Source organism: Periplaneta americana, chromosome 15 (genome assembly GCF_040183065.1).
Source record: "Periplaneta americana isolate PAMFEO1 chromosome 15, P.americana_PAMFEO1_priV1, whole genome shotgun sequence".
Taxonomy (NCBI): domain Eukaryota; kingdom Metazoa; phylum Arthropoda; class Insecta; order Blattodea; family Blattidae; genus Periplaneta; species Periplaneta americana.
In genome coordinates, this window is record NC_091131.1 from 89834139 (window position 1) to 89846870 (window position 12732).

The 12732-nt window shown below is 37.3% G+C and overlaps 1 protein-coding gene across 1 annotated transcript in view; it reads left to right on the top strand.

Annotated features, from left to right (window-relative positions):
* The window catches only part of LOC138715198 (uncharacterized), a 1247406-nt gene that overhangs the window by 847335 nt on the left and 387339 nt on the right, over positions 1–12732 (top strand). The window contains exon 7 of the mRNA XM_069847833.1: positions 5123–5217. Within this exon, the coding sequence (XP_069703934.1) occupies positions 5123–5217 (95 nt within the window). The remainder of the gene's footprint in view (positions 1–5122; positions 5218–12732) is intronic.

Here is a 12732-nt window from a genome sequence, read left to right on the forward strand (position 1 = left end):
TTTTAATGAGTAGTTCTATAAAAAATAAATCCAATAATATATTGTTAATACAAATCTATGCTACCTACGAATTTCTTCTTTCTTTTTTTTAAGTATGTAACTTATTACCTGTTTTAAATAATATATTATGAATACATTAGAAGTTGTCATTAGGAAGGTTTCTTAAATTCATTAATTATACAGGCTTTTGTATATGTATATGTGTGAAGGAATAGGCTACGTAAGTTCGCAATTAAACGAAATGAGTGAGTTGGTAGTGCGTCAGACGGTATAATTCTTGCTGCAAGCAACTGTGCGAGATGAACGGGCTGGAATACGTAATTGCTTATCTCTAATAGTTCATAATAGAGTGATAAAGGAATGAGAATTCTCGAAAAGTGATATACAATACTGCAAAATAGATACCATTAGAAGGAAACGCATGAATAGATGGAGGAAAACCAGATTCGCTGATCGAATTAGCATAACAATAGACTGTACATCAGATCCAAGGCTTTAACTGCTCGCAGACCGCTTGCGTCCTCTCAGCGATAATCCGTAACTTCGCTGGTACTCAAAACTTCCAGTATATTTTCAGTATTTATTTGCATGTTCTAAAGCTGAAAATGGCGTAAATGGGACTAATAACGACTCACAATAAGCACTGTATTGTAATCATAATATTATGTTAAACAGGAGAATTCACGTTATGATCAGCAGAGTAGCCTAATCTTCCCCCGAAATTCAAATTTCCCCTCTCTCCGGGGATTTAATATCTGAACTAAACTATTTTACTTCAGTTTCAAACTGTAGGTCTATATGATTGCAGTAACTTAAAATTCAATAAATACTAACGAATCTCTTGTTTTCAGTAATACATAGATCAGCCTGTACAACAGCGGGTATTTTCCATTAATGAGGATCTCTCTACTTTAAAAGTTGAATACATGGATGCAAATTGTATATGCTATTATTTGACGTCGTGTTTCAACTTCAAAATTAATAATGAAATGGTATACCCTTTGCAAAATATGATCTGTTCGTGTATCCGTCAGAAATGTATGCATGTGACACAAATAATAATAACAATAGTGAAAATTGAAAAATATCATATTGCTTATTAACGTCATTCACTCGCTTCTTGCTGTTTAATTTCAACCTCCACCAGGGAAATATAATTTACTGAAATCATTTATGAAACACAGAAGTGTACGTAAATTGATATTGAAAATATTTTATTGTTTATTAACTCCATTTAATCTCCTTGTTTCGTTTCATTTCAACCCCTGCGAGGGAAATATATTACTGAAATCACGTATGAAATAATCGAGAGAACGGAAGCTCTAATTGTTGGAGTTCATTAATTTATCGCCTATAGGCAAGCTGAGAAAGTAATAGCCCTAAATCAAGGTTGCAGAACTGGGGTGGAAAGGGGTGGAAGCATGGGGAAAGAATTCGTTCCCCACCTACAAGTCCGAAGATTTCAATGATGTTTCTGTGATGTCTGGCAAACACCTCTCCTCTCCTCTCCTCTCCTCTCCTCTCCTCTCCTCTCCTCTCCTCTCCTCTCCTCTCCTCTCCTCTCCTCTCCTCTCCTCTCCTCTCCTCTCCTCTCCACTCCTCTCCTCTCCTCTCCTCTCCTCTCCTCTCCTCTCCTCTCCTCTCCTCTCCTCTCCTCTCCTCTCCTCTCCTCTCCTCTCCTCTCCTCTCTGCTCCGCTCTTATAATGAAGCGAGGGTTGCAGAGTAGCACAGTTGTGCATCCCTGCTCTAGATCCACCGCTGTGAACTGACGGTTAGCATGTTAGACCGTGAAACGAGCCGGCCCGGATTAAAATGCTGGTTGGTACATGTTACCTACTTGAGGTTTTTTTTTCGGAGTTATCCCTCAAGCTCATTTAAGAGCAAGTGCCGGGTAACATTTGGCGCTGAACCCAGGTCTCATTTCTCTAGCATTATCACCTTCATCTCACTCAGACACTAGATAACAATCACAATTGATGAAGTGTTGTAAAATAAACCGGTAAAATATTCTATACCTGGTTGTCTTTATTATTGTATTCATACATCTTTCAATTTTTCTTTAACGTGAAATATATGTTACGGAAGTTTCAACATATAATATATGTGATATCACTTGCACATCAACGGCAACGAGTTACTTCAAACTACTGCATTGCTTAGCAATGATAACGAGTTACATAGTCATTATTTATACAGACTATTACATTTTTACTACATCGTACTACTGTACATTTGACTAATAAAACTGTGCGAAAGGACGTCTTTCAAACAATCCTGGCTGCTTATCGCACAATTTTATCGCTTCCCTAGCATTTGTTTAATTTTATCGGTTCCCTAGCATTTGTTTGTTTTTATCACTACCCTTCACTAATCAGACTTCAGATGTATAGCCTACAAACAATTATTCATGTTGTCAAGAAAAATGTACTGCCTCATAATAGATGTACATCTTTTGACACGGAAAAAGGTCACTCTCCTGTATCGTGAATTTGTCTAAGTGTTGTTCGGGTTAGCGAGAATCACACGGGAAAATAATAAGCATCGAGATCCGATAATGAAGTCGAGTCGTAGCAGTGACGTATCTGTATGTCACGAAACGACATATTCCCTAGGAAACCCTTATGGCTTATTGAGAGAGCTCTTTCTGTTCGTTACAAAGACCGGACTTCGAATCTCTCTATGTAAAACGCACGTGTGGAAACACAGCTCACACAATGATTCCCGAGCTATTCTGAGGTGGGACTTATAGGCTGCTATTCATAGACATTTCGCTAGCCCGCGCTACGAGCGTGCTAAACTAGCCCCGGCTATCGACTGGTTACTTGTACAGGATTCATACCATATCATATCGCTAACACTGGTTCATGAATAGGCCTACGAAAAACGTTAGTTCGCTGATCATCCACCGGAAGCCCGCGCTAAGAATGTCTATGATTATGGCCCATAGTCTCTAAACACCGACCAATTTCCGCGTCAAAGGGTGTTAATATTAGCCTAACCTCAATCAGAGACATTGCCATATATATTTAATAGTCCACACCTGTGGAGTAACGGTCAGCGCGTCTGGCCGCGAAACCAGGTGGCCCGGGTTCGAATCCCGGTCGGGGCAAGTTACATGGTTGAGGTTTTTTCGGGGTTTTCCCTCAACCCAATACGATAAAATGCTGGGTAACTTTCGGTGCTGGACCCCGGACTTATTTCACCGGCATTATCACCTTCATTTCATTCAGACGCTAAATAACCTAGATGTTGACACAGCGTCGTAAAATAACCAATAAAATAAAAAAATATATTTAATAAAGATTCATTCATTCATAGTGTTCTGCCTAGCTTAGTGTCCGCATCTGATTCATATAGGTAAACCTTAATGTGGTATATCATCTGATATGTTCTTCTACCCCGAACTTTTTTTCCCTGTTCACCATTCTATCCAGTGCATCCTCAATATACTTAAACATTATTTCAATCGGTAATTATGTATGGAATTGGAGTATGGGTTAGCTTATTTAAAATCAATTTTAATCGACTTTATTTATTACAGAAGAAAATAATTAAAATATGTCTTCATAAAACTATTGATTTTCCATCTCAAAAATTGTTTTTAGACTTCAGGGTTCTTAAAATAAGACAAAATGATTATACTGTATTAATAAAACTCATACATAAAAATCGAAATAGCTTTGAATTGTATTCTCATGGTTATGAAACAAAAGGTATGAATTCTTTAAGATTGTTTAGACCAAGTCCACACCTGTGGAGTAACGGTTAGCGCGTCTGGCCGCGAAACCAGGTGGCCCGGGTCCGACTCCCGGTCGGGACAAGTTACCTGGTTGAAGTTTTTCCTGGGGTTTTCCCCCAAGCCAATATGAGCAAATGCTGTGTAAATTTTCGATGCAGGACGCCGGACTTATTTCACTGGCATTATCACCTTTATCTCATTCAGACGCTAAATAACCTAAGATGTTGATAAAGCGTCGTAAAGTAACCTACTAAAATAAATTGTTTGGACCAAAATGCAACACTGCTACAGTATTTAATCATAATAATTTAGACCCAAGAATATATAACAAATTTATATTTAAATATCCTAATCTTGTCAATGGTAATAGTTTTAAATTAAAAAAAATTATGTATGGACTTTATAAATAACGAACAAATATAACTTTTGAATTTATTATTGTGTAGTACATTGGTCCAAACACATTGCATTATATACTTCTTAATTTAAATTTAGGAATCCGCCCCTGAGCACGAGTCCTATTCTTGCAGGGATGAGCTAAAATTTTATCTATGTATACTATATTAAATGTTACAATTATTACCAAATAAATCAAATGAATGAATGAATAAATAAATAAGTAAATAAATAAATAAGTGAATAAACGAATAAATAAGTTAATAAGTGAATAAGTGAATAAATAAATAAGTGCATAAGTAAATAAGTGAATAAATATATGAGTGAATAAACAAATGAGTGAATAAATGAATGAATGAATAAATGAATGAATAAAATGATTGAATTAAATAACAGTTTCTTCTTAGTCAGTGATCCAACCAATTTCTTTTTGTCTTTCTTCCAGTTTGAGCATATAAAGAAAATAATTATGCAACCCATGAATTTCATGAAATTTATTTCACTCTTAACCATATTCACAATGATCATAAAATAAATGAGAACCAATCCATTAAAAGTCTAAATCACAATAACACCCAAACTACAGCATAAACTTTTCACGTAATTACAGGGATCCTATGAATACTCTGCCACTTTTTTCTCAGGCCTATTCGTTGCAATCACGCTAAATAATTTTTACGATAATATATTAATATTTCAATTATGTTGTTTTGGCCGTAATTACATGTTTTATTATCTTATAAATAAATGCATAGCATATAATTTCAATCTGTACTTGTCTTTTTGATTTCAAAATGATTTTGGTTGAGAGATTGGTTGTGCTGCTTGCGATGTCTTTTTGTTGGTAGTGATAGTGGAGTTGGCATTGTTATTCCTTACTGCAAACAGATCACCGTATTCCAATTTGCATTCTGTACCCCTTGAACATACAGATCTCGTTCCATGGTAAATTTTACATAAAAATGCGAATTTTTTTATTGTTGCAGGCACATGGGCTCGGATGCGATTGTGTGCAATTGTACGGCTGGATTCACGGGCAGGAACTGCGAGATTCCGCTGCCAGACCCGCGGGACACGGCCGGTGAGTAAATCAGTAGTCACCGTTAATCGAATGAAAAGAATTGGAATGACACGTACGTGACGATTCAGATGTGCGGGCTGCCGCGCTCTGTTCTGTGCAGCAGTCTTCTTTAGGTGCCGGCATCATTCCCAGTCATTTATATTGTCCAGTTCTCCTATTTGACATATTTCATCCAGCTATGGAGCGGATATAGCCATGATTCAACTCTCTTCTTCTTGTAGCTTTTGATGGAGTCGAGCGCAAATTATGGAGAATTGACACAATTGTGACAGTGTCGAAAATTTCTTTGTCCTTCTCGTTTTATTAGTAGGGACCATATGTTTTGATGAAATAAAATTGACGATTTCGGTGTTAAACCTGCTACTATCTCCGTGGGTATTTCGTGAAATAAGTTGTCAATTTAGTGGGTATTTATTTATTTATTTATTTATTTAACCTGGTAGAGATAAGGCCATCAGGCCTTCTCTTCCCCTCTACCAGGGGATTACAACTACAATATTAAGACTACAATTACAATTATAATTACAATTAATATCGAATTTACAAATACAATAAAAATCAAAGTACTAAAAGATTAACAGACTAATAAAAGCTAGATAGTTCATTGTAAAAATTAAGAAGAGAGAATGTTTTTATTAACTAAGTAAAAATTAAACCTACTCTACGCAGTAAGAAAATGCTTAATAAGTTTGCTTTTGAACGCTACTAAATTCCGACAGTCTTTGATGTCACTGGGTAGGGTATTCCACAAGCGCGAAAGCGAGATTACGTATGATGATGAATACGATGATGTCTTATGTGTTGGTATGGCTAGTATGAGGCTATTTTGCGTGCGTGTGAAGAGATTATGATATGATGACAGGTAACTGAAACGGGAGGCAAGGTAGGTAGGTGTAGAGGTGTGAAGGACTTGGAAAAGGAGAACAAGAGAATGAAAATTTCTACGTTCGTTAAGCCGTAGCCAGTTTAGAGTTTGGAAGGATGGGGTAATGTGGTCAGCGCGACGGACATCGCAGACGAAGCGAACACTAAAATTATGAACACGTTGTAATCTTTGAGACTGGTTGACATTGAGGTCGATCAGTAGAGAATCACAATAATCGAAGTGGGGCATTACCAGTGTTTCACTAGTATTTTCTTGAGTGATAGTGGGAGGAATTTTCGAATGTTGTTTAAGGAATGTGGTATGGAAAGCACTTTTTTGATAATATGGGTTACTTGATAATTCCAGTTTAAATGCGTGTCAAAGTAAACTCCAATTAATGAAATAAGTTGTAATTATAACGACCTTACTAACAAAAACTGTTATACAGAAGTTTAACTGTCTTATACTTACACAGCGAATACTCGTTTATAAGTCGTGTTTAAATTCCTGACTAAAGACCGATTTCACCAACATGTTACTAATTCACAATTGAATTTAAATACGGAAGTTAAATCGAATTTAATTGGTTTACATTTCACCAAACTAGTGTACATTTCAAAAAAGTAAATTAATTGAAGTCCCAATTGTTAAGTCATCATGGCCTTCGGAATCATAGTAAAATCGTAATTCCGAAGGCCATGTGCCTTGTTAATGTAAGCAGTGACCTATATATTGAGTTAATTTACTATATATTACAAGAAAATTTCGTCATAAACAGAGGTAATCTCAAAACCTATTAAAAACATCGAAAACAAAAAGGCGAATGGGTAGACTTTAGACTAAAATCTCCACAATTTGGGACATCTGGCCGACATCTACGGGTGACCACTAGGATCCAGAATACAAAGCAGAGATTAAGTTAAAAATAAAATATATGATTTGCGGAGAGAATATAGAACAATCATAAATTTAAAAATAAAGTACAATTTGATTTCCGAGAAACATGAGATGAAAGTACAATGAAGAGTAATGAAATGAATTAAAAAATATATATTACGTAGTGTTAGACAAGTGATTGTGTAAAATGAATAATGAATCTCTCAATACCATTAGACAAATTTTGTTAATGTCCTCATTAGAAAATTTAAGAGAAAGAAGAATGGTTTTGGTTAACTTAAATGAAGTTCCTCTAGCGCCAAAAATAATTTTTTTCACTTCCCATGTATTAATATTCATTTTTTATCTCTCACTGAAGTGAGGAATACATGGATTGTAAATAGACTTCTTTTCATCGTTAAACATTATTGGCTTAGAGATCATCCTCTTCAAAACGGACAGTGGGGTCAAGAATGAGACTTATTTGATTCCTGCAATCGATAGTTATAATGTCTGCTCTTCTCGTTGACCCATTCTCAACCAAGCAGTGCGCTTCTTCGTAAACCTCCTATTTTGCCTTCCGAAGAGCAGTTATGATAGAGCTTCTCACTTTATGCTGGCGTTTGTTTCTCAGTAGTTCTCCTTTAGGGCAATAACCCAAAACATGCCCAAGGGTTTCTACTTCGCTGCATCCTGGATGACGACAGTTTTGATCTTGGAAGGACCGACCTGGCACAGATCGTACTGTTGCTATGTTTGTGGAAATCTTTATTGCATTGGTCCACTCTGAGGATGATAGTGATGCAAGGTAGTGGTGGTGGTGATGATGATATAATCTATGACATAAGAGCCCTTATCGATAGAAAGTCTAACTTCCGAATTCCAGCCTCACATCCAATTACAACAGCAGAGATGGACGATCATCTGACTAGTACATCGTAGGCTAACTTGTGGCCATTACATTTATTCTCCAGCCGTTTAAGTTGACATTCTATCCCGATTACGCTACTAATTGTAATAGCTCCCCATTTTCCTCATGATGCTTGGTGACACCAGTTCCATATAGCATCCAAATTTTCCACTAGAAAATTTATTCTGTTTTAATACTGGGACTAGCACATCTTCATACTGCCAGTTGAAAGCATGATGTCTTAGTTCACTCGGTCATGATGTGGGACATGGTAGATAAGATGAAGTGAAATTTTGCGAAAGGCATACAAATTACAAAGAGAAATGTGAATCATGTTTTTGAAACCAATACTTTTTACTGGATGAATGAAACTTAACGATTGTTTATCCAAGGGATCAGAGTTTGTTTCTAGAAAGATCCTGTGATATTTCAATGGGGTATTTTTGTTTTATTTCCCATTTGTATTGTCCCATTTTTCCATTACGGTCGTATAACATCGTTTTAATAATGTTTATAACTGAAGAGAGCTGCCATATACGAATTTATCATTGCTTTCCAGGCAGTATAAATGTGTAAGGTGGTGTCTGTATAACTGTAATACGATCTTCTGAACACGCGGCATTAATATTAACCGAGTCTCATCCGCTAAGTAACATGAGATGAAACTTATCGTGTCGACTTTGCGTTCTCCTCAGGCTAATCTGAAATTCAGCGTAACTGGTAGAGACCATTTTTAGTTGGATTTAAACACGAATACCACTTTAGAAGAGAAATACTTCAGCAAGCTGCTGAACAAACCGGCGCAGCAGAGCTTCTGAATTGTTTCCTAGCGATGGTCTTACTGCTCTGATAGCTGTGCTCTGTGGTATGTGTGTATGTGTGAACTGGTCTGTGCTGAAATTCAATTATTCTGTTTGACAGAAGTGTTAGATAGTGGATGGAGAGAGCATTGCAGTCTCTGTCTCCCTCAAACTCTCTCTATCCCTCTATCTCTATCCTTCATTCCATTGAACTACGCTGTGTCCGTCTGATTACTCTGTAACATCCAAACACTTCCAACATCGTCAGAGTAACATAAACACGAGTGTTGCAGTAGCGTGCTTGTTGAGACAAAAAATGCTTCATTTCTTTCATTCCAACATAGTGTCGGAATAACTTCAGAGTTCTAGTTTGCAGCGCAACTTGGGGTTAGAGAGACAAGACGACAAGCGATATTCAGTTTAAATAGAATGGAAAGGGATAACATCGTCAGAGTAACATAAACACGAGTGTTGCAGTAGCGTGCTTGTTGAGACAAAAAAAAAAAAATGCTTCATTTCTTTCATTCCAACATAGTGTCGGAATAACTTCAGAGTTCTAGTTTGCTAGTTTGCAGCGCAACTTGGGGTTAGAGAGACAAGACGACAAGCGATATTCAGTTTAAATAGAATGGAAAGGGATAACATCGTCAGAGTAACATAAACACGAGTGTTGCAGTAGCGTGCTTGTTGAGACAAAAAAAAAATGCTTCATTTCTTTCATTCCAACATAGTGTCGGAATAACTTCAGAGTTCTAGTTTGCTAGTTTGCAGCGCAACTTGGGGTTAGAGAGATGAGACGACAAGCGATATTCAGTTTAAATAGAATGGAAAGGGATAACATCGTCAGAGTAACATAAACACGAGTGTTGCAGTAGCGTGCTTGTTGAGACAAAAAAAAAATGCTTCATTTCTTTCATTCCAACATAGTGTCGGAATAACTTCAGAGTTCTAGTTTGCTAGTTTGCAGCGCAACTTGGGGTTAGAGAGACAAGACGACAAGCGATATTCAGTTTAAATAGAATGGAAAGGGATAACATCGTCAGAGTAACATAAACACGAGTGTTGCAGTAGCGTGCTTGTTGAGACAAAAAAAAAATGCTTCATTTCTTTCATTCCAACATAGTGTCGGAATAACTTCAGAGTTCTAGTTTGCTAGTTTGCAGCGCAACTTGGGGTTAGAGAGACAAGACGACAAGCGATATTCAGTTTAAATAGAATGGAAAGGGATAACATCGTCAGAGTAACATAAACACGAGTGTTGCAGTAGCGTGCTTGTTGAGACAAAAAAAAAATGCTTCATTTCTTTCATTCCAACATAGTGTCGGAATAACTTCAGAGTTCTAGTTTGCTAGTTTGCAGCGCAACTTGGGGTTAGAGAGACAAGACGACAAGCGATATTCAGTTTAAATAGAATGGAAAGGGATAACATCGTCAGAGTAACATAAACACGAGTGTTGCAGTAGCGTGCTTGTTGAGACAAAAAAAAAATGCTTCATTTCTTTCATTCCAACATAGTGTCGGAATAACTTCAGAGTTCTAGTTTGCTAGTTTGCAGCGCAACTTGGGGTTAGAGAGACAAGACGACAAGCGATATTCAGTTTAAATAGAATGGAAAGGGATAACATCGTCAGAGTAACATAAACACGAGTGTTGCAGTAGCGTGCTTGTTGAGACAAAAAAAAAAATGCTTCATTTCTTTCATTCCAACATAGTGTCGGAATAACTTCAGAGTTCTAGTTTGCTAGTTTGCAGCGCAACTTGGGGTTAGAGAGACAAGACGACAAGCGATATTCAGTTTAAATAGAATGGAAAGGGATAACATCGTCAGAGTAACATAAACACGAGTGTTGCAGTAGCGTGCTTGTTGAGACAAAAAAAAAATGCTTCATTTCTTTCATTCCAACATAGTGTCGGAATAACTTCAGAGTTCTAGTTTGCTAGTTTGCAGCGCAACTTGGGGTTAGAGAGATGAGACGACAAGCGATATTCAGTTTAAATAGAATGGAAAGGGATAACATCGTCAGAGTAACATAAACACGAGTGTTGCAGTAGCGTGCTTGTTGAGACAAAAAAATGCTTAATTTCTTTCATTCCAACATAGTGTCGGAATAACTTCAAAGTTCTAGTTTGCTAGTTTGCAGCGCAACTTGGGGTTAGAGAGACAAGACGACAAGCGATATTCAGTTTAAATAGAATGGAAAGGGATAATGATTTGCTCCATTGCGTTTGGTTATTTATATGGATGTTGAATCCTTGATTTTTTTCCTGACCAGAGGAAGTATTTTGATGCTGAAATAAATTAATTTCAAGATTTTCGCTGGAATGCAGGTTTGCAGATGGCATGTTACTGTAAAATTAATTGTGGCAATGCCGCTTGCCTCGTCGTCTCTCTGTCTGTCCGTCATCTTTCTGTCAAAGATTTCACATTAACTATTGTACTGATTACACAGACCTGCAAAATTGAGGTTATTGAAAATTGAGGGGCTGGGAGATTAGCTGGAAGAAGGACGTAATTCGAATTACAGTACGGCGTTTATCCTTAAAATGGCTATGTGCGTTCTTCGGCGGCGTGTCTACCAACCACCACAATGTTATGTTTCTACTCCCAATAGATTGCAATAGAGAGGTAGGCTTATTATTGAATTGCGTCCGTCTTCCATCTCACTACTGTGGTTCGAGGACCGGCGAAGGCAACTGCGAGGGTGTTCGCGTTGTCTGACGAATGTTCTGAACTATCCTTACTTTCGCCTAATGGAAGCGAATATAACCTTTCTGATGTTGAAAGTATCAGTGAAAATGAATTACATACGGAAAGGTAGAAAACGGGAAACGGTTTAACAAACTATGAAAAAATAATCTAGTAAGCGACGACGAAATTACGGCAAAGCTTACACAAGTAGATCAGCAAAAATGGTGAAAGAAATACAGTATTACTATTTATTTTTGTCAATGGAGAATGAATGTAAGGTACTAATATTATAGGCGTATGCATTGCTATAAAATGTTAGCAGTCAGTCATATAGGAACGACCATATTTCAGACAGGTTAGCTAGCAGCAACATATTTAAGCCAGTTACTGCCAGAAGAAATATGAGATGTCTATAGAGGAACAAGCCATTTTCCATTGAGGATTTTGGGAAACTGGAATCAAGAACCAAGAGGATACATTTCTTGTAGGATATTTGGAGATGAGGACTATTAAGCAATGTCAGATAACTGTAAAACCACAGCACCGAGAATGTATCATGACTGAGAAGAATTTTTATGCAAGTCCTTTATTCTGTCATTGTTTAAAATATCTGTGCAGCTTGTTTGAAATCTACACTATTTATTATAAAACCATCTCTCACAAAGTCAGGTTAAAACTGAGTCGATGTAGGGACACGATGTACCAGTGTAATTGAACTGCAACAATGAAACATACTGAGTCACATAATAAAATTAGTCTTTCATTGTTGTGCTGATAGAGAATCCGATGAAGCGATGAGGTAGAGCCGTTACAGTGAACGCACTCCACTTTAAATATCCGTTGCGTGCGATTCGTCCGAGGAGTGCGATACGATGTGGTGAACGCTTACCTTCAGGAGAAGTCTTTGGTACTCCTTTATTTTAAAGACTGTGTCATTGTCTTTGTGCAACCAGAAGGATTTGAATAATTTCAAGGGAAAAATTTTTCCGGGGCCAGAGGTCCCGGGATCGATACCCGGCCCCGGAACAATTTTTCCCTTGAAATTATTCAAATCTGCTTCACAGGAAGCTTTACCTGAAAGACTAGATTTGGATAAAAGAAGGATTTGATCAATTGAGAAAATGCACGACTCCACCTGGAATCGAACCCACGACATTCGGCTTTGTAATTTAGAATCTTCACTACTACGCTACAACGTGCTTCCCACATATTTTTTTGTAATTTGTCCTTTTTCTGACGATATGATTATTTCAATGTTCATGGCGCCGTGTTGCAGCGACTACTTCTCTCACACGTAAGTGTGCCGATTGCCTATGTGAAATATTACAGGCGCTCTGATTTTGACATAGATTGATCTCTCGTAACACTAAACTGC